At 51.8% G+C, this 26196-nt stretch overlaps 1 protein-coding gene across 3 annotated transcripts in view; it reads left to right on the top strand.

Annotated features, from left to right (window-relative positions):
* CUX1 (cut like homeobox 1) overlaps positions 1–26196 on the top strand; it is a 221664-nt gene that overhangs the window by 100510 nt on the left and 94958 nt on the right. For all 3 annotated transcript variants that reach the window (XM_049787851.1, XM_049787852.1, XM_049787853.1), the window contains exons 3-4: positions 6709–6756; positions 19560–19638. In XM_049787851.1, coding sequence (XP_049643808.1) covers positions 6709–6756; positions 19560–19638 — 127 coding nt within the window. The remainder of the gene's footprint in view (positions 1–6708; positions 6757–19559; positions 19639–26196) is intronic.

Genomic DNA, 26196 nt, shown 5'->3' with positions numbered 1-26196 from the left:
CCATGGAGGAAGGGAAGGAGGGAAGCCAGTATTTCCTAAAACTCCTTAGCTTGTTGTGAAATTGCCTACAGTTGGCTTTTCAAAGCTTATATCTGTTTTTTACATTTATCTCTTGACCCAAAAGTAGGGCCCATAAAGCTTCAGTTCTGACCACCAACTGTTGTTAGCTGATTCCTGAACAGGAGCTAAGAAAATAAGATCCCATGGGCCAGAGAGAGATAGAGCAGCTAGTAAGGTGTGCTGGCCTTGTCTGTAGCCAAGCTGGCTTTCAGCCTTGGCATCCCAGGAAGGTACCCTGAGCCTCACCAGGATTTAGCCCTGAGCACTTCTAGGAGTGACCCAAAATCTAAAGAAGGGACTTGGAGTGATATAGTACAGCAGGGAGGGCATTTGCCTTGCACACAGCCAACCTGGGTTCAATCCCTGGCATTCCATAGGTTTCCCAGAGCCTACCAGGAATGACCCTTAAGCACAGAATCAGGAGTAACCCCTGAGCACCATTGGGTGTGACCAAAGTAAGTAAATAAATAACCCTAAAGGGATAAAAAGGGATGGAAAAAGGAAAGATTCCGTGTGTGTGTGTGTGTGTGTGTGTGTGTGTGTGTGTGTGTGTGTGTGTGTGTGTGTGTGTGTAACTTTTTTAGTCTAGATGAAAAAAAAACTGAGGATGTGAATTGTGAGATGCTAAACATGCCTGTCCTTGTCCCAGAAAAATCTTCCCTTCTGCCCCTGCCTGCACACCAGCCTGGGAGAAGGCAAGTGACTGGGTCTGAAGAGAGAGGGGCAACTTTAAGGCCGCTGGTAGTCGAGTGATCGGTTTGAGCAAGATGGATAGTGGCTTTATATGGTAGCTAGAGGCATGCCTGGGGCACCCGTGTCGTTTCTGAGCTTCTTTCCTGGCCACGCCCCAAGATCAAGAACCACTTCTACGGAATCTCCTCCCTGAACTGTCCAGACAGCTGAGACATGTGTCAGGTGTTTGCAAGAGTCTCACCAGCAGGTCAAAGTCTGCCGTTGGGAACAGGCCCAGAAGGGGTGTCTGAGCAATTGCAAAGGTGTTGCCAAGCCCTTTGGTTCTCCCGACCCCCGAGATATGCCTCCTGTGGCTTAAGCTTCCTGAGGGATTGCTGAAGGACCAAGTTCATTTGCACCTCTGAGCCCGACTGGGAGATGGGTGGCTCCTTACCCAGCCAGTGGGGCTGTACCTGCACAGCCAAGCTGGTGTGCTGTGCTGCTTTCAAGGTTTCCAAAGCTGTAGTTGTGCATCTTGGGGGATGTAGCCTTCAGCTACCTTAGCACCCAGGATTTCCCAGCATGGGGTCCATGTGGAAGTGTCGGGCACCCCAGAACTGGGAGCACACAATCTCTGCACCTATGTTCTCTTGGAGCACTGAGCATGGCTTAGGATGAAAAGCCCATGGTGAGCTGAGTCTGAGGCCCCACGATCAGCCCTCGAAGGGTGCCCTGAGCCTTGTCAACCCCGACTCTCAAGGTTTCTGAGCTGGGACCTGCTGGCTGAACTTAGTCTCAGAGAAGATACTTCTGGAATCCCACAAATGAACCTTCCTTGGGGCACGGAAGCGAATTACAAAGGAGGGGAGCTTGTGGCAAAAGGGGGGAATTGGGAGTCATCCTTGCTGGTGGCCTCAGAAGTGCACCTCAGGGCATGTGCTTCCCCGTCAGTTACCCGCCCCTCCCCTTGCAGGTTTTGCAGCAACTTCCTAATGCGCCAGCTTGGGGTGCATCTGGGTAAAACAGCTGTTCTTTGAGCTCTGGGTCTGCACTGAGCTCTGCAGTCTCCAAGGAAAGTGGGTGTGTGTGAGAGGCGGGCCTCCATAGTCTGTGCCAGGAGCTTTGGTCCTCTAATGAAATATGTTTCTGATATATGTTGCCTGTCTCCCATGAGCTCTGCGTGAGTGGCCACAGAGACATACTGATAGCCCATTTGTGAAGTTTCTCAGATTAACTTAAGGTCCAGGCACAAGAGTGACCTGGAAGTCACTTCAGAGAGTGACCCGGAAGCACTTTCTGAACAGCTGGCATCAGGCCTAAAGATAGAGCACAACCCCAAGAGAGCTCTTCCAGGGGACCCACCTTGGTAGTCTTTCCTGCTCATCCTAGGGTACCTGGCCCCCCTGATTTCTGCAGAGGGTGGTTCCTGAGCCTCAGGGGCTCTTCTCAGACTATCTGGCCTGACTGCTTCCAGTTGTGGACGGCTGATGCATTCTCTGCACCCAAGTCCCAATCTGCAAAGTGAACTCCTTAAGTTTTTATAAGTAAAATTATTTTAGTTAAAAAAAATTAAGGGCTGGAATGATAGCACAGTGTTGAGGGCAATTGCCCTGCACGTGGCCAACCCGGGTTTAATCCTCGGTGTCCCTTACGGTCCTTGAGCCTACCAGGAATAACTCCTGAATGAATACCATTGGGTGCTCAAAAATAAATAACAAAATAATAATAATGAAAGACTGCATGGGCTGGGGAGATGACCCAGTGAGCTACATACCTGATCTGCAGCAGGCACCCCACTGACCCCAGACCACTGCTGGGAATGCCTCCCACCCCACTCTAAATGTAACATGAAGGTTACAGGTGTTGGGACATGTGACATGGCCAAAAGATGAATCATGTTGAACTTTCTGGAAACGTAGGGGCCCAGATGCTCTAAGAACCACCTTACTTCATAACCACACACACTCTGGAGCTGCTGCCGTGTGCTACCAGGGACCCCGTGTCCCTGCCCTGTCCTTCCCCATGTCCTTTCTCTTTCTCTGGGACTGCTATCATCACCAAAACCAGCCTGCCACTTCTCCTCATCTCTTCCCCAGCCCTGTACCCACCCTGCTTTGCCCATGCCTAGCTCCTACTACACTCACTTACTGGGGGCCCCTTGCCGTGGGCACATCCATCAGTATTAGGGACTTTCTGCCAAGATCCAGAACATGTTGTAAATGGAGCAAAGAAATTTAAATGGGAAGAAATTACAGCATGAAGTGAGTTGATCTCTTTCAAGATAATCTTATTTAATAACCCCCCAAAAAAATAAATAAAATACTATCTTCCCAAGGATGTGCGCTTTATCCCACGACAAAGGCGGCGTGGCAGGTTATGTATTGTGGTAATTACATGTTTGGGGTTTCATTCCTTCTGGAAACACGATTTCTGTTATTTCAGAGAATCAGCCGCAGTAGAAAAGGACTATTCATTTCTGTTCATTGCTGGTGGCCTACCCATGGTAAAAATAGGTCAGGAACAGTAATCTAAATTGACTGCTGATAAATAATTAAAGTTAATGGAATTTTCTCAAATCTGTGAACGAAAGTCTTGGAGAAAATGCAGGATGTGTGCGCTTGTCTGCTGCGGTTGAGAAAAGGTATTTTTATTTAACACTTGAGTGTAGAGGCCACTTAAACCCGCCCTGTTCTTCCCCAAACTGGAGGTGCCTAGGGGCATGAGGGACCTTCCAGGCCCTGACCAGCTGCTGTAGAGGATGATGGGAGGGAGGCCAAGCATCGAACGTGGATCAAAGACCTTCTCTGGGCCTAGGAGTATCGCCTAGTGTGGCCCCCCAGGAACTGTTCAGAACAACCCCAAACACTGAGCCAGGAATAGCCCCTCATAGGATGGACCACACAGGACCCAAACACCCCAAACAGGGCCTGATAGTTGGTCCAGGAGTTAAGGCCACAGCCTGACACACAGCCAACCCTGGTTCAATCGCCTGGACCAGCAGCACCTCCTGTAACTGCTAATGTTGTTCTCAGGAGTGACCCAAACCAAACCTCGCCTTGCCTTGAAATGTGAGTGTACACGAACTGTGTGTTCTTCGCCATGTAGGATTAGTCTTGTTTGGAAACAAACTTGTGCTGGCTCGTGTTGCTGAGCATTGTTGTCCCTGGGGCACTGCTGGTGTCTGCGGCAACGGACAGGAACATAGCGCTCAGGACAGTCATCTCACACAGAGATCAGGAGCTTCTCTGGGAGGCCGCCAGGGCCTTGGAGAGACTTTAGGACAAAGGTGCTGAGATGGCGTGTCTAGAAGGGAGGCTCCTGTCCTGCAAGCAGGTGAGGCCTGGCCACCTGGGACCAGCATCATCTCGGACACACAGTGGGAAAGAGTTGGTTCCTTTCTCCTTGGTTGTGAGGTCCTGTCTTCATTGGGAAAATGAAGACACCAGTTGGCCGTGGCTTTTTGGGAAAGCTGTAGCTCTGCTGAATGTTCTACTTCAGCCTTCTATTTCTAGCTTTAAACTTTCTGAACTCGATGATGTGGATAACTGATGGGCCTTCTGAAATTGAATTTACTGTATTTTTTTTTTTAAGACAAATCATATTGTGATAGGGCTGGAGCAATAGGACAGCAGGAAAGGCTCTTGCCTTTGCACATCGCTGACCCTGGGTTGATCCCTGGCATCCCATATGGTCCTCTGAGCACCACTAAGAGTGATCCCTGAGCAGAACCAGGAGCGAGACGCTGGGTGTGCCTTAACCCCCCGGTGTTATGGCAGTCCTCTGATTTGAAAGGAAATGTTTCCCCCATCCCAGGTCCCTGCCTCTGCGTCATTGGGAATTGGAGCCTGAGTGCCTTGTCTTCCCCGGTGGCCATCCTGGGACTGGGCCCCTTTCTGCCCACAGCCCCATGGGTCTCATTCCCCCACTGGTACACCTCATTTATCTGTTCTTCCTCCACACTCTGACGCATTTTGTCATCTTCCAAGTGAGCTGAGGGCTAATGCCAGAGGCTGGGCTGGTCTCCCTCGCCTGACGCCTCTTTCTCTTGGCCTTATCCAGACTCATGAAATTGCACAACAGTTTGCTTTGAATTGTCCTAAAGTGTTTCCAAGCTGAGTGTATTTGGAGATAATGGGCAGGTTTCAGCCCAAAGTGGGGGTTGGGGTGTCCTGTGTGCCTGTGGGGGATGTTTCCTAGGGTGCAGAGGCAGGGTTGTCTCCTGTTACCCTGCCCAGCCCAGCACAGAAGGTGTGAACCAGGTCGGGCAGGAGAGCTGAGCCCAGACACCAGTGCAGAGGCTACTGGTAAAGGAACTGAAGGAGGGCTGGGCGGTGGCGCTCGAGGTAAGGTGCCTGCCTTACCTGCGCTAGCCTAGGAGACGGACCGCGGTTCGATCCCCCGGCGTCCCATATGGTCCCCCAAGCCAGGAGCGACTTCTGAGCGCATAGCCAGGAGTAACCCCTGAGCGTCACCGGGTGTGGCCCAAAAACCAAAAAAAAAAAAAAAAAAAAAGGAACTGAAGGTGGTGCCGCCAACTTGGGCCTCTGTCCTGGGCATGACCTGGCCGAGGAGGGCTGTTCCTCCCGATCTCCAGCCTAGACCCTCCCTGCCCCTCATCTGCCTATGTTCTCGAGAACAGTCTGCTGACCCCCTCCCCCACCCCCAGGAGGCAGGATCTAAGGCCTGGAGCAATAACACAGTGGGGAGAGAGCTTGCTTTGCATGTGGTAGACCTGGGTTTGATCCCCAGCATCTCGTTTGGTCTCCTGAGCAAAAAGCCCGGAGGAAGCCCTTAGAATCACTTAAGGTTGAGTAGGAACGACTCTGGCTAGACTGGTTTGTTTGTTTGTTTGTTTGTTGTTTTTCAAATTGGGCTTAATAGGGAACAGGCAGGATAGAGAAGCTAGGACCCTTTAGCCAAAATCACTAGAGAAGTCTTTTGGAGGAAATTCAGCCAGCATCCAGGAGAAACAGAAGTAAAAACCAAATGCAGCAGCCACTACAATGTGCACCAACAAACAATCACTAACTCTCACCGAACTCTAGCTGGGGTTTTTATCCCCTACACCCCCATCCCTGGCAATTGCTTCTCAATTAATTACCAAGGGTTTCTATTTGAGGGATTTCCCCGTGCTTAAAGGGACAGAACCCTTTCAAGAAGAGCCATCCAAGAGCCAGGTATGGCCCAAAACCAAAAAAAAAAAAAAGAACAAAGAAAAAAGAAATACTGTGTCAGAGCAATAGGACAGTGGCGAGGAGGGTGTTTATCTTGCTTGCTGGCCAATGTGATCCCAGCATAACGTATGATCCCCTGAACACAGAGCCAGGAGTAACCCCAGAGCAATGCTGTGTGTGGCAAAAAAAGATGGGGCCTCCTGCACGGATGCTGATGGAAACATGGAGTGATTCCTGACTGCAGAGCCAGTGGGAACCTCTGAGCAATGCTGGGTGTAGCCCCAAAACAAACAAAAAACAAAAACAAAACGATGGCATGTCTCTTAGCAACTAGGTCGGTGATACAGTGTTGGGGGATAGCGGTCAGGGGGTTGAGCTGGAGTCAGAGATTTCATCCTTAGTACAAGATTTCCAATGAGGTACAGTTAGCTCTGGGCTGTGCGAGGAGGTGGGAGCAGATCTGTCACTGTCAGACATAGGTTCCAGAGAAGTGTGTGTCCCGTCTCAGCTCCACTCAAGGAGCAGCCAAAGTGCAGGCTGAGTGGCAGCCCAAATCCATCACAGATGCAGAGAGCTCCACACCTGCTTTATCCCGGCTGCTGCTTTCGGGCCTCTGCAGAAGTTCCCATCCAATGATATTTGACGCCACTAGTTTTGGTGCTTTCAGTTACTGGGGGCACTGGATGGTGCTTGGAATTCTTGGCTGTCCCTGAGTGCAGAGTCCTTATTGAAAACCTAACGAATGTTTCTCTCTCTTCTTTCTTCCCGGATGGCCTTCTGCTGACCTGCCTTCTCACTCCAGGATCTGCGCAAGCAGGTAGCGCCCCTTCTGAAGAGCTTCCAAGGGGAGGTAAGTGCATTTCGGCCCCTGCCATGTCCCCCATACTCGTTCCTCCAAGAATCCTGTCCCAGGACGGATGCTGCTGGCCTGACTGTCAACCCCAAGGCTGCCCAGACCCCTGAGACCCCTCCTGAAAGCCCCTGTGGGAGACAGAACCTCATCCCTAACCTGAGACAGTGTGACAGGGCCACTTAAACTTGGCCTCCATGGAAAAGGGCTCAGCAGGGCTGATCGTAGATGCTGACAGGGCTAGGACAGAGATGTAGATGAGAGGATTAGACTTGGGCTCCATCAATGGAAAGCTTGTTCATGGATCTTTCTAGACTTGAGAATCATGACAGCACCCAACGTGTTGTTGCCAGAAACCTGTCCTCTGAGTTCTGTGACATGGTGGAGTCAGCCCCTTGGCCTATGGGAGAGCCAGGAATATTCTAGAATTTTCTTCACACTCATTATCTACTTCTGAGCTGTAGATGTGACAGCTGCTCTAGGCCCCTGAGGGCTAGTCCAGAGGAACTGCTGAGACGGGCCACAGCAAGGACAACAGGGCCCATGCAGGAAGCAGGGGCCCTGACTTGGCGGCTGGCCCCCTTTGCTGCTTTCCCACGAACCACCCCATCCACACTCGCTCTGGCCCCGTAGCACATATCTGGCTTTGCAGCACCGCAAGGCTCTCTGTCCTTGGCGCCCTAAAGTTGGATTGCTTGCTTCACCTAAATTTGAGTGTTTCACAAGTTCAGCCGACAAATGATGAGGTGTGGGGAAGTGACCCACACAGTCAGTTCAGTGGTATTGACAGCTGAGAGACTATTAATGACCTGTACCATTATTATTCAATAATTGTTATTATTATTGAAACAAACACAATTATTAAATGAATGGAAAAAAGTCATTAAGATTCAAGAAGAACCCCCCCCCCCCCAAGCTGGTTCTTTACCAAAAAAATAATAATATTAAACCATTTTATTATGAGGGCATGAGGGTTAAAAGAGGTCACTTTATATGTGGGAGTAATAGAAGCAATCCTAACACTGGTAGAATTTTAAACCTAGGGCCAGAACAATAGTACCACCAGGGAGGATACTGGCCTTGCACGTGGCCATCCCTGGTTTGATCCTGGGATCCCTTATGCCTCCCTCCCCCAAACACTGCTAAGAGTGATTCCTGGGTGCAGAGCCAGGGATAAGCCCTGAGCACCACTGGATGTGGTTAAAAAAAAAAAGTAAGACAAGCAAAAAGAATTTTAAACCTAGACAAAACGGACAAATTTCTAAAACGCTCCAGCAAACCAAACCTGATTAAAGAGGATGTGGAAAACCCAAGTAGCCTTATAACTCTTGCCAGAACATTTGAGTGAGACCTCGGCTGTTTGCAGAGACCTGTCACTCATCCTTGAAACATACGGTTCTGATCATTGTAGACTCCTTTGGAAAATAAAAATGAATTTAAAAAAAAGAAAACTTGCTCATTTTATGAGACTACTACATAATTGTGATACCCAAACCACACAAGACCAGTACAGGAAAATAAAATCAAGGCATTCTTACTTGCAAATAGACCCGAGAAATCCTTCTAACCCCATCCATGAACTGGATTCTGCAACCTCCAGGGATCCCAAGAAGACTGTTTGACATATTGTTAGAAAACAGCCTTCTTTGTGGTCAAAGACATGACCTTCCTGCAAGCTAGGATTATATTATAAATGGAAGCATACTTACACCGATTTCTCACATTCATTGGAAGGGCCTGGACAAGAAGAAGAAAAAAGTGTTAAGAATTGTAAAAGAAGAAACAAAACCGTCATCTTTCAAGTGAGCCTCAATTACATAACAAGGAATTGGTGTTAAATGCAAAAGCGATAAACCAAAGTAATGACCTAGGTCTGCATCAACAGCCCTTTGAAAAGGATTATGACCCTGAGAGAGTACCGGGCAGGAGAGATGAAAGGGTACCCAGAAATAACCCTCTCACTGTGTAGGAAATTATCCTGGGAAGAAACATAATATTCATCATATATTTGGAGACAGGAAGGAAGAGCTAAACAGAAAATGGGGTATTGGGGCATACAAATGCCTATTCTTTGGGCCGGAGCAATAGCACAGTGGGTTAAGGCACCTGCCTTGCACATTGTCGATCCAGGTTCAATCTCTGGCATCCCATTGAGTCTTTTCAAACCCTCCAGGATTCATCCCTGAGTGCAAAATCAGAAGTAAGCCCTGAGCACCTCCAGGTGTGTCCACCCAAAACAACAACAACAAAAAAAATGGCCCGCTTTTGTTTAAGGTCTTGATTTCCCCCAAGATTGATCCTAGAATGACTCTTCCAGAGTTGTGACCCAAATGCCAGTAGGAGCTATTGTGAAACTGGAAAAGCTGATTCTGGAACTGTGATGCCCAAAGTTGTGAAGATGATTTTTAGTGAGAACGAGGCTGAGCACTTACCCAGCCATGAAAGCTCCTGTCGCACCTTCCAGGATCACTGAATCCCTCATCGAGACGAATGAAGAATACATAAGGGCCTCTGGTCCCCAGCCAAGGAAGGTCGGTGGGGATGGTTTGGGCTCCTTGGGCAGGGTCCCCTCTCTGCTGCTCATCACTACGAAGGAAATGAGAGGGAACCCCACCCTACCCCTCACCCCTCACACTACGCACAGTCACAAACTATCGGAAAGTTTAGATCCATTAGGAAAAATATAGCAAATGTGATGACTCTGGTTGAATAGAGATCTTTTTTCTGGAGGGTTCTGAGCCTCCGGGGCTAAACATTTTTATTGGGAAAAGTGGAAGGGAAGAAAATGTGCCTATTAGTTAGATTCAAATTATGAAGTTAAAAATCTGTCATTAAAGGCAGCCCAGAAAAACATGGGGGAAAAAAAAAAACAAGCCAAGGGCACTGGGCAAACGTCTATGACCAGATCAACATCCAGCTTTTTCATTTGATGGTCTCAACTTCCTTTCAACAGCTGAACATCTCTGACATTTCTTGTTCGCCATGAAGAGCCCAAGGCGGGCCCAGAGAGATAGCACAGTGGCATTTGCCTTGCAAGCAGCCGATCCAGGACTGCCAATCCAGGTGGTTGGTTTGAATCCCGGTGTCCCATATGGTCCCCCGTGCCTGCCAGGAGCTATTTCTGAGCAGACAGCCAGGGCCAGACCAGACAAGACCAAATTCAGTGGCACAGAAATCTGGGGTCTAGATGGATGATGGGCGTCCCAGACGGGGAGACAGGTCAAGGCACTAAGTCCTTGTCAGAGAAACTGGGCCCTGAGGAAGTACTGACTAGATGCCTTTTCTGGAGCTGCTAGGTCAAGCAAGGGTTGGATTGTAGGTTGGTGCGGCCTTGGGGAAAGCTGGACAGACTGCAGGGAGGAAGCAACAGATACACATGTGCCAGATGCAGGGATCCATTGGTGGGATCACTCAGCTGGGATTCACAGCAGGGGCCATGGACCACGAAAGGGAAATCTCCATGGGCAGCAGGGGCCAGAACCAGTGTGATTGTCAGGGCCAGGGCAGGATGAGGAGTGAGCTGAGCTCAAACCAGAGGGGAAATGGAACATGAGTGTTATTAGGGTTCACAGAGGGGCACTTGTGGAAGACCTTGGCACGCTTCTGGCACAGGTGTTCAATTTGGTATTGGGATTTTGGTCTTTGCTGAGATGAAACCGTTTCTCCCCAGAAGGGGCCCTCTTTGCAGGACTACCAAGGGTTACCTGGGTGTGGATCAGCCAAGGCTCACACCTCCATGCCTTGGGCTCCTCAAGTTGCTGGATGAGCCTGTGGATTCAGCTCCAACCTGTAGCCTGCATCTCCACAAAGTAGGATTGTGGGGGCACTGGCCTGCAAGGGTGTGAGCCCCATAGCACTGTTCTCCCACATGTGAGACCTTTGAGCTCCCTGGAGGAGTGAGCCCTGAGGACCCCCATTTCCCCAGGGTCATCCCAGGCTTGATTATCACTAAAGAATCAGAGGAGTACTGGCAGCAGCCCCATGTGGTCAGAGTCAGAGGGGTGCACTGCCTGTTCCTGGCACTGTCCATATCTCCACTCTGGTCTCGTCCATGCTTCATGATCTCTCCAACCCTCAGCCCCTCGTGTTGCTCTTGGTGTACAGTTAACTTGCACAGTGGCCCTGAAACATGGGGTGCAGGAGGCCTGTGTGCATTGGCAAGCGTGTTGGCCTCAAGAGTTGGGGAGACTCCAGCGAACAGATTGGTGGTTTCCAAACTGGTCTTGAATGGACCTGCTAGGAGCATGGGAATCACCTCCATTTCCGGAAGGACTTTCCTCCCTCCTCACCTCCCCCCCCAAGGTTCACCAAGGTTCAGTGCCCAGAGTGTCACTTTAGGGACCTTCCAGCCCCCTTCTGGGATCCCCTACCAGGCCTGTGGCCACTAGCAGTGATCTTGGCCAGATCTTGCCCCACCCCCGGTTCTTGGAGCCCAGCCCCCAATTTCTGACCTCTCCGCACCTGCTTCACGCACCAGAGTTCATCTACTTCTGCTCCGTCCTCTTCCCAACTTGCTTCAAATGTGCCCTTTGGTGGAGGCTGATCTCTTCTCTCAGGCTTCCTCAACCTCACAAAGTTGCTTGAGCGAGGTGTTCCCCAGAACTTGGCTAGAGAGCAAGGCTGGGTCCCATCCTGGGGGGTGGCACTGCCATGCTGGGGACACTGGCGAGTTGCTGAGGACCCCAACACAGCCCTGCTCTCCCCATCCTGCTTCCTGGCGCTTCCTCTCACCCCCACAGGGCCACATAACCCTCGAGCCTTTCCCCAACAGCGGGGGGTGACCGTGGGTGCTGAAGCGGCATGTTGGAAGCGACTCCCAGGACTGCCTGGCAGCCGCAGGGGCGCCCCATGTCTCCTGGGGGTGCGCTCCATGATGGCTCAATTAAGGGGAGCGAGCAGTAGGCCTGTGGTTCGGCTGCCAGGCCAGCTCCCTAATTGAAAGCACATTTTTGCTCCTCCGAGCTGCAGCTGGTTGGGTCCTGCTCATGCAGAAAAGGCTCTAACCTTGCATAACATAGGAAATGAACGGTTGAGAGCGAAGCCAAATTCAATTTCAGTCAGATCCGTGCAGGCGAGGCCCGTGATCTATGGAGGCAGGAGCATGGGGTGCCGTGGACGGGCCCCCGCTCAGCACTCTATCCATCACCCTCCCCGACGCAGCCGCCACCGCGCGCCCCCACGCCCGCCCGCACGCCTTCCCGGCTGGAGTGCAGCCAGGCACTCCAGAAGTTAACCTCTTAAAGACCCGGCGCTGCTTCCAGTTGAATAAATGTAATTTTGTGGTCAGAAATAAATGCTTGTGATGGAGCCGGAGCTTTGAAAGCAACAGCGAGCCAAAGCGATTACAAATTGCTCTGTGTTGGAGAAGTCAACAGCACACATCAGAATTCTGGGCGTACAGCAAATTGATTTCAGCCCAGAGCTCTGCAGCTATTCAATAAAAGTCCTATTAAGCCATTGTACGTAATGAACAATCCAGAGCAAATCTAATATTTTCAGTAGATAATTATTTTTCACATCCTCTCGCTCACTGGCGGCAGAGTTCTGGGATCCTGGCCGTGTGGGCCCAAATGGGTGGGCCCCCCTTCTACTCCCAGCTGTCATATGCTGGGAGGATCAGCTGTGATTGGGGTGGGGGGTTCTGCTCCCTGGACTTCAGACTTCTCAGTTGGAGGCCTGACTAGTTTGGTGACCTTGGTTTTTCACAAGTCAGCTGACTTGTTGAAGTCTATTTCTTGTTGGGACAAAGGTGAGGTGTTGTGGGTTTGAATGGGGATCTGAGTAATTGTAAGAATAGACTGGTAGATTTTTGTTGTTGTTTTGTTTTTGGATCACACCCAGCGGTGCTCAGAGGTTACCCCTGGCTCTGCACTCAGAAATTACTCCTGGCGGGGCTGGCAAGGTGGCGCTAGAGGTAAGGTGTCTGCCTTGCAAGCACTAGCCAAGGAAAGATCTCGACCGTGGTTTGATCCCCCGGCGTTCCATATGGTCTCCCCAAGCCTGGGGCAATTTCTGAGCGCTTAGCCAGGAGTAACCTCTGAACATCAAATGGGTGTGGCCCGAAAAACCAAAAAAAAAAAAAAAAAAAAATTACTCCTGGCAGGCTCGGGGACCTTATGGGATGTCAGGGATTGAACATCAGTTGTTCGTGTGCTAGGCAAATGCCCTCCCTGCTGTTCTATCACTCCAGCCCCCTGCCTAGTTGATTTTCTTCATACATTTGTCAGACCTGTGACACTCAGTGATGCAGTATTAGAAGACTGGCGTTTCAATCATCGGGGTGTTCTGTTTTCCACAGACCTCCCTGCCCTCGCAAAAACTCAGTCCAGATGTTCGTCAGATTTCACTGCTCCCCATCAGTCTAACTCGGGGATTCCCTCAGTGGAGTTGACACCAGGATCAGGTGGTCAAGGCGGCTGGGACGGGCCATGGAGGTGCCTCTGGGGTGGTGCACAGGACTGGTTGGCAAGTCTGCTTGACAAGTTTTGGCAACAGTCTCACTCTGCTGGAGGAACACTCAGGTTCTGCTCTGTTTCGGAGGGAGCACTCAGGGCCTATGCTAGGAGAGCACTTGAGCTTTTCTTTGGAGCATCTGGGCCCTGCTCTGTGCAGAAAGAACACTCAGACCTGCTCTTTGGGAAGAAGCACCTGAGCTCTGTAGAGGAGCACCTGGGTTCTGTGCTTAAGGAGCATCCCTGGGGCACCCCTTTTGTCATCTCCCAGCGTTGCCCCCCATCACACTTTGGAACCTTGGCTGTAGGTGGGAGAAGCAGTGGGTTCCCAGAACATCTCACACCCAGAGCCGGGCACCTGGCTGTGCTCAGCCCCAGTTGGGGCTCCCTGGGACCTTTGAGCTCTTGGAAGCTCCAGCTCCTGGTCACCATGTCCCTCACATCATCACAGTGGAGGTAGCAGGGTCACAGGCAGGAGCCCAGATGTTGGGACTCTACTGACCCCATGACAGATGCGAGCAGATGCACTCTGACTACTCTTTCTGGAACCTTCTAAGAAGCCAGCCCTACTCAGCAGTGGGACAACTCTGCCCTCTCTCTAGCCACTAGTGAGACTGGGCCAAGTGGGTAATAAGAAGCTGAAGCAGCCACAAGGAGAGGGGTGAGAAGTCGGACCTCTCTGATCCCCAGTGACTGAAAATTGCCCCCAAAGTAGAAGGGGTCTTTGGGAGGTTGTGCAGGCACATCCACTGCAAGCAGGAGGTCCCACTTCTGGTGAAACAGTGGGCAGAGGCTCCATCCATCTCCTCTTCTCTCACCCTCTATCCAGGCTCTCATCCCATCCCACAATGTCTGGAAGCAGCCATGCTGGGGAGGAGTTCTAGATACCTGAGGAGTGTGGGTGTGGGGCAGCTACGTGTCCTTTCTGGGCAGTCCCTTGCTCTGTCCTGCCCTGCCCCGGTGATGTACTCCCAGATCTGCAGCGGCTGCCAGCCCTGACCTCCATCTCTCCCCGGGGGTGGCACCCTGGGCACACAGCAGCACCCAAGCCCACAGGAGTGGCAGCTTGGGCCATCCCTGTCTTGGTACGTGGCTATTCTGTCTGCTGTGACCACAGCTTGGTGCCCACAAGTTCTCTGGAGCTGGACATTCTGGTGCATTTCCAAGCTGTGCACATGACGGATTCTTCCTGAGGCTTTGCACGACTGTCCACTACTGCCCGCAGCCCTCTGAGGCCGACTATTTCTCTTTTCCTCTCCTAGATGGAGAAGCAGCTTCAAAAAGGCCGCCCAGGGGCAGAGCAATAGCACAGCGGGGAGAGAGAGGGTGTTTGCCTTACATGCTGCTGATCTGGGTTTTATTTCTGGCATCTCATATGGTGTCTGACCAGAGAACAGTGGCACCAGCTCACTTCTCCCTCATGCCTCCAGTTGATAGTGGGGTATCTGCTTCCCCATAGAAGAGGCGCCCCCAGTATGTCCTGTTGTCCCCACAGCTGAGTCATGCAGGATGTGTTTTTTTGTGTGTGTGTACGCGCGCGCGCGTGCCCTCCGGCCATACTCAGCAGTGCTAGACGAATCTCCCTCTCTGAACTTGGAGACCAGGCAGTGCCCAGGATCAAACTCAGCCCCCCTCAGGCTTGAGATATTCTCAGCTAATGAACAATTCCCTGTAGCCCCTCTTAAGGCTGCAGCTTACAGCAGCATTAGCTCCAGACTGTGGATCTCAGGCTCATGGGCAGCAGGACGGAGCATCTCATAGGGCAGGTGACCTGAGTTTTGGGGACAGTGAGTCCTTGTGCCCGTACCCCCATCTGGTTGAATTACAACCTTCACTCCCTCTCAAGTTCCTTGAACTTGGTCTCCGAGCCTGGCCTCAGGGGTTTTATTCTCCAGTCAGTAAATTGGCTTCTGAAGTGTAGGAGAAAATACTTTTCTGTAGATCTTTGTGTCACAGTTGAAATCATTTTTTGATGTGGGGGAGGGCTACACCCAGTAGCGCTCAGGGATTACTCCTGGCTCTGCACTCAGAAATTAATCCTGGCAGGCTGCAGGAACCATATGGGATGTCAGGGAGTACTAGGCAAACACCATCCCTGCCATCTATTGCTCCAGCCTCAGTTGAATTCTTTTTTTTTTTTTTTGGTTTTTGAGTCACACCCGGCAGCGCTCAGGGGCTACTCCAGGCTCTATGCTCAGAAATCGCCCCCAGCAAGCTCTGGGAACCATATGGGATGCCCAGATTTGAACCACCGTCCTTCAGCATGCAAGGCAAATGCCCTACCACTGTGCTATCTCTGGCCCCTCAGTTGAATTCCTTTTTTTTTTTTTTTTTTTGGTTTTTGGGCCACACCCAGCCGTGCTCAGGGGTTATTCCTGGCTATCTGCTCAGAAATAGCTCCTGGCAGGCACAGGGACACCGGGATTCGAACCAACCACCTTAGGTCCTGGATGGGCTGCTTGCAAGGTAAACGCCACTGTGCTATATCTCCAGCCCCTCAGTTGAATTCTTGATACTAGAAACTTGGATACTTGGCACTGTGGAAGTGCTCAGGCCACCCAGGGGCAAGTGGTTGAGTCTAGGCGAGGCCAAGTAGGGGACCACTCGGGGTTCGTGTGAGGGAGGAAGCTCAGCCACAGGGTCCCCTTAACCTTTGAAACCAACACAGGGATCCTGGATAGAGAAGGTGTTTTCAGAAAGGCAGGAGACGCCCACCACATACACTGCCCCCTATGCCAGGCAGGGAGTAGTGGGGGGACGAACCTCATGCCCTCCCAGACCATGGGGACAGTTCCCTGCAGTGCAGGGAGGGGTGCTGGGCCCAGGCGGCTGAGCTGAGCCCCGGGATCAGGGAGCATTCCTGAGCGGCGCCTTCCGGGCGGGCAGCGGGCGCCTTGCTCTGTGCAGGGCGCGGGAGCAGCCGGGTGTGGCTGGGCTATGGGGCCTGCTGGAGCCTTGGGGAGCAGAACAGGTTCGACCCCGCTGTGCCAGCTCTCCACCCGCAGCGCCTCGCCCCTTCCTCCCAGGTCTGTGTGTCTGTCCCCAAGTCCTGATTTCCTGTTGTTCTCTGTGACAGCACCCCAGAATCCTCCTTTCTTACCCGCAAAGTGGCTTCCCAGAAGGTGGGTGGTATAGAGGAGTTGGGTGCTTTGGCGTGGATGCCGCTGCCAGAATCTCTTGCCCTGGTGCCATGGATCTTGAGGGCCAATGCCCAGTGGACACGTTCATCCAAGCAGGACCCCCCCACAACACCAACTGCACACCTCACTCCTGTGTGGGACCACTTGAAGCCACTGAATTCCCAGAACTAACTGCTCCTTCCAGGTTTGACCTGCTGTGGGATTCCTGCCTGTCCCCCAAGAAACCCAGTCTCAGAGGATGAATGTCCCCTCTAACCAGCTAGCTTCCTGAACTGATCTGGCTTTACCATGATGGGAAGGGTCCTAGGAGCCATGAGCTTCGAGTCCAGCATGTTTGTGGGTGCTGCCACCAGGTCCGTCCCCCCCCCCGGGGGATGTCCCCTGTCTGGAGACCAGGTGGCCCAAGTCTAGCTGTGGTTTGGAGCCGGTTCCTTGTGGGGGGGGGGGGGAAGGGGGGAGGAGGGATTACACTGCCTGGTGCTCATGTGGGTTATTCCTGGCAGCCACGAAGTCTGGCCTCACCCCTGAGGCTCCCCTGTTTCACCATCATCTGTCCCCAGAGGCACCAAAAGACCAGAATTCAGCTTTTCTGGGAACACAACCAGCCCCAAGGGATCCTGTGTCTGCTGTGGGTCTCCGCCACAGCTCATATCCCCGTCACCCACTCGGAGTGCCCAGCGCCCTGCTACCCTTCCCTGTCAGCCAGAGCCAGGGGCTGCGGTACACTAAGAAGCGAGAGGTGGGGCTGCCGCATAGATTCTGGACAGATGCCTGTCTCATTTCCTGGTTCAGATGGGATTCCCAGGAGGATCATGAGCCCAGGATTCCAATCTTACTTCCTGTCCTGTTTTCTTTTTCATTCGGCTCCCTCTGGGGCTCAGCACATGTGAGGCCATGCTAACAGGCACTTCTGAATTAAGTGCTAGATGCTGACCAGGGTTCGGGACTTGTCAAGTGGTTGGATTTGAAACTCATGCATATTCTGGGCAGCTCATTGCAGGCTTCATCACCCTCTTCAAAATCTGCAGCAGGCCAGAGTGACAGCACAGCAGGGAGGGCACTGACCATGCATGTGGCCATGCTGGGTTCGATCCCGGGCATCCCTTAGGGTCTCCCATGCCCACCACAAGTAGCCCCTGAATGCAGAGAGCCAGGATTAAGAACTAAGCGCTGTTGGGTGTGGCACCAAAACCAAAACCATAGTCTGCAGCAGGTGACTTTGAGGAAACCCCACATTGGGCAACCAGCTCTTGGGTTTGCTGTAGATGTGTCACTCCTACGGAATCCCTGCGCCTCCACACCTCCTCCTCTCAGTCCTGCCCAAGTCAGTCCCCCTGTCGCCTCATCTCTGCAGTTTGTCAGCATTTCTTAAAAGTTTGGGGTTTCTGAGAACATGCATGTGCCCTCTCCAACTTTGTGACCATGCACCTGCACAGCCCCAGTCTCTGGCCATTTGCCCATTAAAAAAAAAAAAAAGTTTGGGGTTTGCAGAATCTTGGTCATCTGGGAGAAAAGAAAAAAAGTGGGGCCAAGGGGAAAGTCCAGGCTTAAGGGCACTTGCGTTGGCTGTGGCCGATCCTCTGAGCACCTTAAGGAGTCACCCCATCCTGACACTAACCCCTAGCACTGCTGGGTGTGACCCAAAGAAAGCATTGAAGAAGGGAACTATCTACCTACAGGCCAGGCAGAGAGCAACTTTCCCTAGAAAGGATTTGCCAACTGAGGATTTCAGGTTTGGTATTTCCCCCTCCTGATTATACAGGGAACATAAACGGCTAATGGAGAAGGGGGAGGAATATTTTTTTAAAAATAGACCACGGGCCTGCAGAGCTCGGTAATGCTCCTGACTTCTAAACTTTTAAACAGTTCACCAACACCTAAATTACAGCCTTATCGTTAGGGGAGAAAATGCCTCTGTTCCTTACAGACATTTTCCAGAATAACTTACTTGAAGTTGAAAGGACTGGTCCTTGTTTGCTCAGGGCTGGATTTGTCAAGCCTTCACCCCACTGCCCCCTTTTGCCACTCCACCTCGTGTCCCCTCCTAGGGCCCTTCCCTGCCCATATTCTGAGGACTGGCCTTTCCTGGCCTTTTACAAATTGTTGGTTGGCTTGGCCAAGGGCCCCTGTAATTAGGCCACATCCTTTTTGCCTCTTTAATAACACTGGAGACAGAGAGTCATTCCTTCGGGTACGGAGGGCTGTATAATTTGGTGCCCTCGCCCTGAGCCAGTACAGCCCTGATGCATGCCATATCTTGCGTCCTCGGGTGTGAAAAGGGATGTTGTCCTGGCAAGTGCGTTTGGTGAACAGACTCCTTAAAGATCCTAGGGGCAGCAGCAAGAGCTCCGGATGGGCAGTTTCTGAGGGGAGCCAGACAGACAGCGGCCTTTCCGCTGCTGTGCAGAAACGGTGAGAAAAGACCGTAGAGATACAAAAGATGCCAAAGAGGGCAGGACACCGCCTTACATGCAGTCAACTCGGATTCTGTCCCTGGCATCTCACAGGATTCCCCAGCCCCTTACAAAGTGACCAGGAGTCAGTCCTGACCACCCCTGGGTGTTGCTCACCCCTCCCCCCCAAATGGGAGTCCTGGGCTGGGGGTCTCCTCCAAACCCCATAGACAGAGCCGAGTGCCAAGAGACCTGCCTTTCTCCTGGGAACCCTCCTGCCATTTGTGTCCTTGAGGAAAGTCATTAAGAAAGATTTTGTGGGCTCCAGTAGACAAACTGGGCTCAGTGGGTGTCCGAGCACGTCCTTCCCTATTGCCTTACAGCTACCCTTACCCTGCATATTATTTATGGGGACCATTGTTTGTCTGACCTGGCAGCCTTCCTTGGGGTCCCCAAGGCTCATCCCTCCTGTTTCCCAGCAACATTCATAGGCCTGGCTCCCCTGCCCCTTGGAGTTGCAGCTCTCCCATGGGGTCAGCCCAGAGTCTAAAGCAGGCGACAGGTCAGGGGGCCCCCACACCTTCACCCCCTCTGTGGGCCACCCCCAGGAGCTTGGAGTTGGCAGTGACCTCACGAATCTCTGGCACCAGCCCTGCTGCGTCTCCATGCCAGCCAGGGGATAGGGAGGTGATGGGGAGCCCCCTTTGATGCTTTCAGGCATCAAAGAATCAGCTTTGTGTTTTTGGTGACCCCACCCCCCAGGGGGATTGTTGTCTTGGCTCCTGACAGATTCTGAACCCTTGTTTTGTCCCCTCCAGATCGATGCACTGAGTAAAAGAAGCAAAGAGGCTGAGGCTGCCTTCTTGAACGTGTATAAGAGACTGATCGATGTCCCAGGTAAGGCCCCACCTGCAGCCCCCTAACTCCAGCAGGCTTTCCGGAGAGGGCCAGCACATGCCATGCACATGCCACATGTGTTCACTCGCTCAGGACTGACTGCAGCCACATTCAGGCAGCTGGAACTGCTGGAGCAGTGCCTTTGGCTCACCCTGCCACCAATGCCCTTGGCCACATCTTTTTTTTATGCTTTGTTTTGGTTTTGGGGCCACACCCAGTGCTTAGCGCTTACTTCTGCCTCTGCGCTCAGGAATCACTCCTGGTGGTGTTCAAGAGGACCATTTAGGTTGTCAAAGATAGATCTCAAACTGAACCCGTATCGACAGCCCCTCTGGATATATCTTTGTCTTTAGTTTTGTGATCAGGGAACAAATAGCAGTTGCTTTTATTATGACCAGGAATGTGGGTATTTGCGGTTCCAGCTAGCTGGTTGTGATGTAGGTCTGTTTGTGGAGCCAGTCTGTCTGTTTATCTATCTATCTATATCTATCTATCTATCTATCTATCTATCTATCTATCTATCTATCTAATCTACCTACCTACCTCTATATATATATATATATATATATATATATATATATATATCTTCTCTCTTCTCTTTCTTTTTCTCTCCTTTCTCTTCTCTTTCTCTCTTCTCCCTCCCTCCCCTGCCTCTATCTTCCTTCCTCTCTACACCCTCTCTGTGTGTTGAACCTTCTTGGCCCAAGAATCAAACTTGGTGACTATTCTGTGAGGTGGAGGGAGCGAGTTGGATTTGTCATGTTCCTGAATTACCAGAACAGTTGGGCCTACTGCATTCAGCACCCAGAGCATCCCTGCAGCTGTGTGGATAGGAAAGGCCTGACCAGCCGCTGACCTCCCTGGTTGGCACCTTCACTTTCTGGGTGCTTCAGGCTTCGATACAGCAAACCCCAAGGCTGATAGAGTGAGGCATGTTCTAGGTTGAGAAGCAGCTGCTTCCTCCTTCTTGCAGAAAATTGAGGGTTCGCAGACAGTTGTGGCCTGGTCCAATGTGGTCCGACTGCAGGAGCCCAAGAAGAGCCACTTGGGGCCCAAACTCTTCTTCGTATGCATCCCATCTGGGATGCATCACAAGCCCTGACCACTTGCCTGCAAAAGAGTCTCCATTCCAGAAGGTTCTCATCCTGACCACTCTGTACCCCCAGTACCATGCCAGGGGTCTCTACCCCTACACCCGTGGACCCTCAGCTGTTCCTGGAAACATCCACCTCTCAGCTCACCACTCTTGCCACAGGCCTGCTTATCCATCCTAAGGACCTAGCACCAACACTAAGGGAACTACCTGTCTGTTGAGCTAATCACACCCCGTGTCCTCCCAAATTGCTCCTCTGCATCATGTCAGTCCTGAGAGCATAAAAGGCCCTTTCCTCTTCCATCAAAGCCCCCACCCACTCACCCCTCCTTCCACACTGCTGACACCATGCCCTCGCCCACCCACCCAGTCTGGTCACCGAAGTTCCCAGACCCTCCCAGGGGACACCGGACAGGCAGGGGATGTCTCCGACCTCCAAGCCTACTCATTGGCACTGACAGTTGAGTTTTTGGGAGAGAAGATAGTGGTCCAGGGGGCATAAAGTGGGGACCACAGAGCACAAGGTGATGACGTCAGTCACCATGTGCTCCAGGATCCATGTCACAGACACTCCTGGAGTGTGGGGCTTGGTTACAGTGATGTCTGAGTCTACCTGGGGGGGTGTGGGGCTCCGTCTACAAAGGCCCCATGTGGGGTTTTCATCAGGGAACTAAGCTGAGATTTTGTTGTTTCCAAATCACTCCAGGCAGGAAGCTGCAGAGGTTTCAGTGTGAACTCTGCAGAGTCCACAAGCCCTGGGTTCGAGCCCCCACTCTGCCTGGCACTGCTCATAGTGACCCCCGAGCACTACCGGGTATAGTCCCAAAACAACATGAAGCAAGAAAACAAAAGATGCTTTTGTGATTGTTGTTCCGAGGCCAACGGCTTGGAAGGAGATATCAGGGCATTTGGTGGCAGGAGCAATGGGGACAGGAGCCAAGTTGGGGGAAGAAAAGGGATTTTGAGGCGAGTCAGAGGAGGAGAGAGGGTCGCAGACAGGGACTGAACCCAGGACAGCCCAGCTCAGCTCCACCGTCCCACAAGCGCATTGACATCAAAGGCCTCGCATCCGCCAGTCCAGGGTTCCCCAATTTTTTCCTCCTTCACCTCTCACCTCGGCTTCTGGCCACATGAACCAGCCCTTTCCCCATCAAGGCCACCACAATGCCAGTTTCAGAGACCCTCAGAACTCCCTGCAGGCCTCTATGTCCGGACCCTGATCCAGGACGCCTAGGGTAGGGCTGGGGGAAACTTATTCCGCTTGGATTTTGGGGTCCTTGAACTCTCCTACTGAGTGTCCCCTTGCTTTGGAGGCCCTGGAAATTGACAGGATTTTCCTGTGTAACTCTCGCTTCCCTCCTCCCCAAGGGCCTCCAGTGACTGGGTCTCTCTGGCCTCCAGGGACCTCCCCCGAGCAAGGACTCCCAGGAAAAGAGGTGAAGGCTGAGCCCCCTGGACATATCTCTCTCTCATCGCCCACATGGGGTTTCCAGGGTGCAGACCCTGGCTGAGCTGCTTAGGGGTCCCATCTGCAGTACCTGAGCTCTGGTTCTTGAGTTCTGGGTCTCTGGTGTCTGCAGCAGTGCCCGCTGGTGCCCAAACCCCTTTGGACATAACGGCCAACTTCAGTACCCATGGAGCAGGGCATCTCCAGCTTCCCCTTGGGGAAACAGTCACTCCTGCAGAGGAGCCTCCCAGCATGGCCCAAAGGCAGTGTACCCCTGCCCCAATCCTGAGAACAGACACCAGGAGTATCCCCCGTCCAGGCCTCCTGCACTCCTCCCCACACACACACACATCAGGTCAAGACAGATTTGGGCTGGGGCTGAGGAGTCCCCCGCCCCTGAAGGCCCTGGGTGCCGACCAGCCGGGCCCCTCCCCCGAGCAGCCCCTGGAGCTCGAGGTTCCCCCGGGCTCTAACGGGGTGGTCCTGGCACCGGAGCCTTCTTCATGCTGCTCCTCAGATGCTCATCAGCATGCTAATTGCCCGCTGACTAATCACGCCCTGAATTCCAGTTGATTCTCTTAATGAGACAGCTGGGTTAATTATGTAATCGGGTGATTCCATTAGCCAGAGCAGCCTGGCACTCTCCAGAGTCTGCGCTGTGACATGACGTCAGCGCCGGGGTCCCGGCCCCACTCAGGCTGTGCATGTATACATAGTGAGTCCAGGGGCGAGGGGATCCCCACTGTCCATCCTGTGCACTGTCTGGAGCAAAGCCTCAGACACTGGCCTGCCTGTGATCCAGGGATACCCCACATGGAACCCCAAGACTCCACCACACTGACATATGTCCCCACCTGCCCTGGCCTCTATGATGATGGTATACCAAGAGGTCAAGCCCAAGGCCAGAGGAGGGTCAGCTTGCCCACCGAGGACCTCCTGAGAATGAGCCCCTCTCCCCAAAACCCTACTTCCTCCACAGAGCCCTCTTTGCAGGACTGACCTAGGGCTGCCGTCGCTTGCACTAGCCCCTTCCTCTTCTCCACCATGGGAAGTTCTCAGTGACCCCAAGAACAGAGGTCTCTTCCAGCCATGCCTGAGAGTCCCATTCCCTCAGTCTCTCAGGCCCCAGACACGGATGTTAGCTTGCCTTCGCACCTGAGCCAGGCTCCAATGTAGTCCCCAAATCCAGCCACTCCTCACCCATGACCCCACCAAGCCCACCTCCCATCCGACATTTGCTTGACAGCAGGGTCCAAGTCAGAGCTTTCAAGCCTGTTATGTACCCCAACAATGGGCACATCTGGCATGTGTAGGTATAGGGCGTTCAGTCCCTTGGAAGCTGCAGGCCTGGGGGATTTGATGTTCATACTAGCATTACCAAACCTTTTCCTCTCACTGGCAGATATTTTTTTAATATATATTTAAATTTTTTAACTCCATGGATTGGGTTCTGAGGCCTCAGATACGATCTTGGAAGCATTACTGGCATAGAATAAAGTTCCCCTGGGGCCAAAGAGGTTGGGAAGGCACTTTCCTGCCACGTGACTGACCCAGGCTCTATCCCCCACATCCCATATTGTCCTCCCATATGGTCCTGTAAGCACCTCCAAGACTGACTATTGAGTGCAGAGCCAGGAGTAACGCTTGAGCATTGCCTGGTGTGCCTCTCCCCACAAAATACAATAAAATGCCTCCATTTTAAGAACACAGTCTGAATATGTGGCTACTGTCATAGTTAAGATCTAGAACATTCTATCCCCAACAAAGTTTCCCTCGTGGTCCCAAGTGCTGTGGCTTGGAGTTTTGCCATGCCAGTAGTCAGTCCATCCCTCGTAGGATGGATCCCTCCTTGTTATGATCCATCCTGCTCCAGCCCCCACCCCCATCGCATCCCTGCTCCAGCCTCACACTGTACCCTCCACTGATGGGCACATCTCTCTTGTGGCGAGTGACTTGCTCTGTGGTCCTGGGTTTGGTGCATGCTTGGATTTGCAGGGAACTCAGGGGGACCGTGTTTGGTGCTGGGAATCAGATCCAGATGTGCAAGGCAGGGGCCCTCCCTGCTGGACTATCGCTCCAGCCCCCCACATTGGATTTTTAATGTGATCCCTTGAGCTTCCTTTTGATTATTGTTTTCATACTATATTTTTTCTGTCCTTTTACTGTTAACCTGATTTGTCACTGTTGCCTTTTCTGAAAACAGCCACGCCTCGTTTTTTTTCCCCTCTTCTCTGTCTGACAATCCACCTTTGAAGAAGTCTGTTAGATCTTAGCAGCTTATTGTAATGATGGCTAAAATGGGGTTGAAGTCTACCATTGAGGTATTTCTGTGCTCTTTCATTGCATTTGATTTGTCTGCTTTCTTTGGCTTGAATTGAGTCCTTTTTTTTTTTTTTATTTTTGCATGATATTATTTAATCTCGCCATTTGTTTATTTTCTATAACACTTTGTTTTATTTTGTAAGTGCTTACTTCAGGGCTCACAAACCAGCCCCTTTTATTTGTAACACCATCCCCACACACAATATGATACGGCTTCACACACACAAAGGTTCACTTCATTAGAGTGATCATTGAGATCACTTCATTTCTGTCCCTCCTGTTTTTCATCTACTTACGTTACAGCCCCATCAGGCCTCTGTGCTGAGTGGTTGGTAAGGTAGCAGTTCTATGGTGGAACTCACCGGCTTTTTCTTCCAGTTATTTTCGCATGGACTCTTCATTATTTTTTCTTTTCCTGGGGGTACTCTCTCTCTCTCTCTCTCTCTCTCTCTCTCTCTCTCTCTCTCTCTCTCTCTCTCTCTCTCTCTCTCCCCCTCCCCCTCCCCCTCCCCCTCCCCCTCCCCCTCCCCCTCTCCTCCCTCTCCCTCTCCCTCTCCTCCCTCTCCCTCTCCCTCTCCCTCTCCCTCTCCATGCAAGGCAAGCACCCTCCCCAACAATTGTCACTCCAGGCCCTATATTCTTAATCTAAAAAAAAAAAAGAATCAGTGGGACCAGAGTGATAGCACAGCCTTGCACACAGCTGACCTGGGGAGGACCAGGGTTCAGTTCCCAGAATCCCATGTAGTCCCCCTGAGCACTACCAGGTGTGGCCAAAAAAAGAAAAAAAGAAAATCATGAGACCGTCAGGTCTTTTAGTTCCCCTTATCCTCACCTATGCCATATGCACTCAGCCAACTCCATCAGGTCTAAACTGGTATCCCGGATATGAGGCAGTCTGGCCCTAAAGTTGCCCATCCCTGTTGTCCATCTGGAAGGAGCATTCCACCTCCATGGCCGGAAGTAGCTCACACCACCAGCTTATTCATGCTTGACATGCAGGAGCCTCAAGACCCACTGTCAGCACCACACGGGCCCCTGTGTACTGCTGGGTGTGACCCCAGAGCACTGAGCCAGGTGTAGCTCAGAAAACAGGAAAGCAGGAAAGTTCAGCCTGCTACCTCATGTCCAACTTCTCTGGCCTGTCACCAGTCCGGCTTCTCTTCTTTTATCTTTCAACAAGGCGATTAAGCCTTTTTGGTGCCTCTTGTGTTTATCCTGCCGCCAGTCTGTGGAGTGCCTTGGATTTTCAGATTTGTGGTTTGGGTTTGGAAACGCCCATTCCTGTCTACTAGTGTAGCCTCTAGATTGTTTGAGATCACTTTATAGCTTTCCAGGGTGTCTGAACCCTCTTTATTTTTCCCTGTCTTTTCTATGCTTCTCTTCACTGTCTAGGACCAGCTTGGAATTAAATGATCTTTTTCTCTTTATATAACCAATCAAGTTCTTCTCAATCTCAAGGCATTTTTTGGAGTCTTTTATTTTTTGGTATTTTTTGTTTTTGTTTGTTTTGGGGGTATACCCAATGGCCTTCAGGGGGTTACTCCTGAAGGCCTGGGGGACCTACTGACAGGCTTGGGGGATCATATAGGATGTTGGGGATCGAACCTGAGTCAACCCCATGCAAAGCTAACACCCTCCCCACTGTGTTATCTGCTCCTCTGGCCCCAATCAATCTCGAGGTATAATTTGAACCCTC

Source organism: Suncus etruscus, chromosome 15 (assembly GCF_024139225.1).
Source record: "Suncus etruscus isolate mSunEtr1 chromosome 15, mSunEtr1.pri.cur, whole genome shotgun sequence".
Lineage (NCBI taxonomy): Eukaryota > Metazoa > Chordata > Mammalia > Eulipotyphla > Soricidae > Suncus > Suncus etruscus.
This window is presented reverse-complemented; position numbering and strand designations above follow the sequence as displayed.